The following is a 6613-nucleotide window of genomic DNA, read 5'->3' on the forward strand; positions in this document are numbered from 1 at the left end:
CAGTAATTACAGGATACAAGTTGTATTACAACAGTAACTGCATAGTCCAGGATATACAACTTAAGTGGTAGCGAGTCAAATAGTTTTAATTTATAATTGCAACATTCCTGTTTACATTACCTGCAACATCTGTGGCATTCCTAATTGGGAAAGGTGTTATAAAAAATGAGGTAAAAAAGAAATGTCAATCTTAGCATAAGTTTTAATGTACTATACAATATATACACATTTTCTTTGATAAAGAATTGATTTCAACCATTACCTGGTAGCTAATCAAGATACGCATTTGGGAAAAATCAAAGGAAACTTATCAAACCTGAGCTAAGCTAAGCTGAACAAAGAATAACTAGAGGTACTTTTATAAATAAATAGCTCTATCCCAAAAAGGGAATTTAAAAAAACAATGCACTGAAAAAAAGAAGCAAACAAAAAAATTATCAGCTGACCACAATCAATGCTGCAATAAAACACAATCAAACACAACTGCTCTAGTCAATAACAAATGTGTTGAAATTCCAACAGACTAAAAGCCGATAAAAATAAAGCTTACAATTAAAAATTAGATTTTCGTTTAAATCATACATGAACATCAGGTGATGATAAAATAATTAATGAACCCTCTAGCTGGAAGTGAACTATTGTGTACCATGACAACTAGCCAACATCATGTCAAGTGTACAATACATAGCAAGATTACACAATAATGTGTAATAACAAATTAAAATATTTACACAATCATAGAAAAATGGGTTACACTTGGGTTTAGAAAACACAAAATTCTGTCTCCATTGTAGCTTTGCCAGTCCAGTCAAGAACTTCTATCAACACCATGATACAACTAAACTTACAGCATTCTCCAATAAACAGTTGTACCCTCATTTTCACATCTTTTATAAATGTTTGCAAGGGAAAAAATTCACAACAGCTGGTGGTAATACCACAACTCACTATAACACATGTGCACTGAACAGAAAAATAACACACCATTCCTTACTCACCCAAAGATTTGGCATGAACTGTAAACATTTTTAAAAATAACCTAATCTCACACTGTTTTATCAAAATAATGTGACACCAGCTAACATTTACTCTAGAGAAATCATTACAACTCACAGAGTGTAAAGTGCTGTTGCAGCTATTCATTACATTACTTTTATGTTCTGTCAATTTGAATTTAACTTTGGTTTTGAAACAAAAAGTAGGCAAGGGGTTAAAATTTTAATTCAAATGAAATGGGTAAAAATATTTTTCGTCGACCATACTATTGAGCTGATAACGTAACTTCTAATCATGCAATAGTAACTTTGCTCACATTCCACTAAAATTCTGGCACTTGAATAAATTATGTAGGTGTAAAACAATACAAAATATCAGTGGTTTTTTGAGTAAACTAAGCCCTTTGCCTTTAGTTTTATTCAACAAAGAATTATTTGTTATTTTTATTTAATGGGACTGGTAGATCTTACTATTTTTAACCTGAAGTGGTGAGCTTGGTTCTAATTTTCATGGCTAAGCTAGAGATTACAAGGTCAAAATGTAGGACTTGAGGATGGTTAGAAATTAGCTAGGCCAAACTTAAAAAGCTAGACAAGAACTTTCAAAGAAAAAGCAGAACTTAACAAGGGTGGGTTCAAACGTTCACCTTCAGTTTTAGCTGGAAATTCAAGAACTAGATAAGAAGTTTAAATGTAAATTAATTTAAATGTTACCAATAAAGCAATATCTAATGGTTCTGATGCTGCCTGGGTCAATTGAAACTGTCTGTGTTGTCTGACTGTGTTGTTGACTCACTATCTCTGTTGTTAGATGCTAGCTGTCTGTCATAAAACTTCCATCTCGCTTTAGTGCTTTTTATCTCGAGGTCCAGCTGGTCAATATTCCACCTGAAATGTAAACAGTTGTTGCGTATTGATTGCTTGTAGAATAAAAGGTAGATTTTTTTGGAATATGGTATTACTTACATATAATTATTAAAAATACAACCTTCCTAATTTTAAACAAAATAAATTACTGTATATTCCAGCATATGGGATTTTTATGGGTTGTTGTCTTACACGCTGGAAAATACAGTATAAATTATAAGAAATTTAAGTGTTGAGCAGAAGTGCAAAAGATTGCTAACTCCAGTCTTGAGTTCGGAGCCCATGCAAATATGGCTAGTCAGCCGGGGTATAGCAACCCATCTAGGAGACTAAACTCCTAAATCAAACAACTATGGGAGGTCTGCATGGTTGGGTTGGTTAAGATCATGGTTGCTGAACCGAACAGTCTCAAGTGACCCCTGGGCAGGTGAGGCTTGATAGCTGGGGACAGCCATTCTAGGTGAGACAACTCCAAAATCAAACAAATACTGCCTTTTAGTTTGTTTTTGATTGAACAAAAAGCTATGGAAGCAAATCCAAAAAGAAAAGCAGGCCTTTATGTCACATTAGATGATTTGTAATACTTAGTTGTGTTGGAGGGAATCTCTTCCAACACTAGAATTTAAAAAAAAAGAAGAAAATACAACTACGAATGAGATAATATTTAACCTTGGAAAATCATTTCAAGTCGGGTGATTTAAGTTATAGTTAGGGCTGTTATATATCACAAACTCTATACTTTAACTAGAAATGTTGGGGATAGTTTTGTACTTCCATTCGCCTTATACTACTATGCCTTAAAATATGGTATTTGTTTAAAGATCTTACGGTTCTCCAAGTTTGTCTCTGCTAGCTAAGACGTACAGGGTACCTTTGTCATTGGCTCCTTTTAATGGAATAGTGAGCTGAAAAATGTAATCAATAATACAAACATTATATTTTAATTACTTTGATTAGGAAATAATTGTTTTAAATGATGATTAATATCACAGAATATGACCAGCCTCACATAACAGCATGACCAAAAATTATGTTTAAACAAAATTAGATCTCTTAACATTAATTAGGGCTAATTTACCATTGTTAGTAACAAGTAGGGCTTAGGGTCATCAATCAGTTAAATTATCTTTTAGTCAATACCCCCTCCCCACACCTGCCTTGCGTGATAACTGACGAATAAATTAATGAACACACAAATAATCCCTAAATTAACATTTCAAAGCCCCCCCCCCCCCCACTCTTCCCTATCAAATACCTATAATTCAAACAATAGTAATGTTTATATTATTTGTGATACAAGTTTTTAACTCTTTGAGCCCAACAAGCCTGAAAACCGGCTTCAAAATTAGGCATATAAGTCCAAAAAGCCGGTTTTCCAGCCAGATGATCTAGCGTTATATTCCTAGGGACTAGTATATCATCTTATTAAATATAATTAGCAGCGAAATGAATAACACAGCGCACATGTCTTTTTAGTGCAGGGCTATAATTCTAAAAAAAGATTTTGGGGAAAGCTGAAAGTGTTTGCATTTTGTAAAATACACTGTCAACAAAAAAATCTGTTATTTTATATTATTTTACTATTTAGTTATAATTATTATTATAATAACAGTAAATAGGTAAGTTACTCTAGTTTTGTCATTACATTCAGTAAGTATATAAAACTATTATTGGTATATAAATATAGGCAAAGTTAGAAGCAGATAAGTGAAAATTTGTTTGGGCCTGGGAGTTCAGGAAATGGGAGAAATTAGGCCAAGGAGGCCAGTGTTCAAAAGGTTAAACTAATTTCTTAATCTCTTCCAAAAAGCAAATTATCATGTTTCAAGTACATACTTGCTATCCCTAGCCCTAGATCTATTTTTAATCAATATGGTTGAAGCGTCACAAAAATTAATATAATTTTGCCAAGATTTCAAAATTTAAAAGCCAATAGAATGTTGTTTGTAAAACTACCATTTAAATACACACTACCTTTGCAGTGGTACCATCAACTCTAAATTTATCAGCATTAGACAGGTCCAGTTTCCCACTGTAGATAGGTCGACCTAACATCTGGCCGGCTGGTTCATATTTGTGTAACAATGTTACAGCATTTCTGTAGTAGTCTTGCGCTCTGAAGTTATCTGTCAATTATAACATTTTAAAATTAAAATCTTAGTCTGTGTATTGATCACAAGGTTTACAATGTACAATGAGGCAACTTTTTTAACATTACTAGCCTCAGCCGATTACGCACCTAAGGGGTCATCCATAAATGACATCACGCTTTTTCTTGACGATTTTTACCTACCCCCCTCCCCTCCGTCACAAAAATCCAGACCCCCCCCTAAAATGACGTCACATCTCGGCCTACAACCCCCCATCAAAATTGCAGTTGAATTTTTCTTAAAACATCGATATTTTTCCAAAATCGTGTCTGAACTCTGCCAAAATAGAGTATTTTAATCAATTCCTATTGCAATTTATTAAAACAGTTTTCTATAACGCGAAATAACGTCTATAATTCATTTTCTAACATTGCTTTTTAGCGCAATTTCCATACTGACAATTGCGATTATTAATTCGTTATTTCTGGATGGATGGAAGGATGGATGGATGGATGGATGGATGTGTGTCCGCAGCTTTAAGTCGTATCTCCTCCTCAACGAAGCAATATCGAGGACTAGTTCCAAAAAGCAATCAGTTAAGCAAGTTCCGAGGATGATTGTGGGCCAAAAAAATTCCCGGAATTCCTTCCTGGATTTCCCGGAAAAGCCAAAAAACCTTGAAAAAATGCATTTACCAATCGATTCCTGCCATAATTTAGAACAATATTGCCGAAGAAAGTTTTCAAAAATATCCTTTCCTTCGGTCACAAAATATTAATTAAGGAAAAGTGCGCTTAAATTGTCACTAGACTTTTTATTAACTTTTTTTTTATAATGCAAAAGTGTGACGTCGCACCATTTGAACGCCCCTCCCCCTCATCACACACCATCACAAAATTACGGACCCCCTTCCCCACTATGAGTGTGACGTCATTTATGGACGACCCCTAAATTGGCCTAAATTCCTAGATTCTAGCACTTTTACTTTTTACTCTTTTAGCACCTAGTGACCCCTTTACCTAGATTCTAGAAGTCTAGCAGTGGCAGTAGATTCTAATTCTACTAGATCTAGTCTAGAATCTAGATCTACTAGATCTACTTACTTACTATTAATACGATTTTCAACCCATATCGCTGAACCTAAAACTACAAAGCCTCCAACAACAGCAACTTTAAATAGAGGTGATTTATACATTTTTAGATCTAAAACAAATTATGAAAAATCGTTTTAAGTAGCTGCAAGGTGTCGAATCAAGATCATGGCATATTTTTAACGGGAAAATCCACAGAACAAGCGAAAGCAAAAGAAGATATCCTCTTCCGATTGACTCCAAAATAAAACCTGGTTTGGAAATTTAATTGAGATCTAGATCTACTAAAATAAATGCTCAAATATAATTTTTAAAGTTTGCTATAAATATTTTTTAGCGCAATTTCCATTCTGGAGAATTGCGTTTATTAACTCGTCATTTCTGGGAATGGATGGATAAATGTATGGATGAATGAATGTATGGATGAATGAATGTGTGTCCGGGCTTTAAGTCGTATCTCCTCCTCAACGAAGCAATATCGATGACTAGTTCCAAAAGCAATTATGTTAAGCAAGTTACGAGAATGAGCATAGGCCATAAAAATTCCGGGTTTCTTTCATGTATTTCCCGGAAAAGCCAAAAAACCTCGAAAAAATTCAGTTTTTGGCCCATATCTCGGCAACCAGACCACTTAGCGACTTGAGACATGTACCAATCGATTCCTGCCATAATTTAGAACAATATTGCCGAAGAAAGTTTTCAAAAATATCCTTTCGTTCGGTGACAAAAAATTTTTGAATTAATTAAATTTGGACCGAATTAGTAGGCATTTTTTCCAACCACACCACACGCGTCATCACGTTCAATAGCTGCGCCATCGCGTTCCATGGCTGCGCCATCACGTTCAGTAGGCGCGCAATGGTTTTTAGTCATGTAACTCTATTGTAAATAAAACATGTAAAATACTGAAAAAAATTAATAAAAAACGTTTTAATAACTAACCAATGGTTTTACTAACCCTGCTCTTGATTTACGCTACGACAGAGCTATTTTTAGATAACGTAAGGAAATTGCGCTAAAATTGTCACTAGACTTTTTAATTACCTTGTTTTAAATTACAGATTTAAGTATAGATAAAATTAAGGCCCTTCTTATAAGTAAGCAAATAATCTAGAAACAAAATATAATTAGTTTTTGTTTTAAAAAAAAAAAGTTTCTTTTTTCTGCTTGTCAATTCTATATTCGTTGAGTTGTAACAGTGTTTCTTTCAGGCATACCCCCACCGCTTACCCCCCCCCCCCTCCGGCAGCGTCACTGTTTGCAACTTTTAAAAGCTTCAGAATAAAACGTGAGAAAAGCAGACATTCTCATTAAAATAAGTTAGCTTATTTATTTAGTTTTTTGTGTAACGACCATGTGACGATATTGATTAAATTTTCGCATGAAAGTATTGTGAATGTTTAAAGGTACATATTACTGTTATATTAGGAAAATGTGATTTCTTGCATTTTTCGTTAAAAGCTCCTAAGTGACAATTGCCACCTATTTTTAAAAACTTGTATACACAATTTAATGCCCCATTTTTTTTTTCTTTTTATGGCTGAAGTTTGACAGGCGACTCGGTCAAGAG

General features: G+C 34.0%; 1 protein-coding gene across 1 annotated transcript; it reads right to left on the minus strand.

The window, feature by feature from the left end:
• Positions 1-1723: 1723 nt before the first annotated feature.
• LOC131938157 (cytochrome c oxidase assembly factor 1 homolog) lies at positions 1724-5254 on the minus strand. The gene is made up of 4 exons (XM_059296075.1): positions 5060-5254; positions 3837-3988; positions 2691-2767; positions 1724-1883 (listed from the first exon to the last, which is right to left on the minus strand). The coding sequence occupies exons 1-4, from the start codon at positions 5145-5147 to the stop codon at positions 1748-1750; spliced, it is 453 nt and encodes a 150-aa protein (XP_059152058.1). The 5' UTR covers positions 5148-5254; the 3' UTR covers positions 1724-1747.
• Between the last annotated feature and the right edge of the window lie 1359 nt (positions 5255-6613).

Source organism: Physella acuta, unplaced genomic scaffold (genome assembly GCF_028476545.2).
Source record: "Physella acuta isolate Inbredline_101_S28 unplaced genomic scaffold, ASM2847654v3 ptg000235l, whole genome shotgun sequence".
NCBI classification, from domain to species: Eukaryota; Metazoa; Mollusca; class Gastropoda; family Physidae; genus Physella; species Physella acuta.

Excerpts from the sequence above, each read along its gene's own strand:
- LOC131938157 (XM_059296075.1), bottom strand. The coding sequence starts at position 5,147 with ATGTATAAATCACCTCTATTTAAAGTTGCTGTTGTTGGAGGCTTTGTA. Across the intron at positions 3,989-5,059 it reads GGTTGAAAATCGTATTAATA|ATAACTTCAGAGCGCAAGAC; the intron begins GTAAGTAAGTAG and ends TATAATTGACAG. Across the intron at positions 2,768-3,836 it reads TTGATGGTACCACTGCAAAG|CTCACTATTCCATTAAAAGG; the intron begins GTAGTGTGTATT and ends TACATTTTTCAG.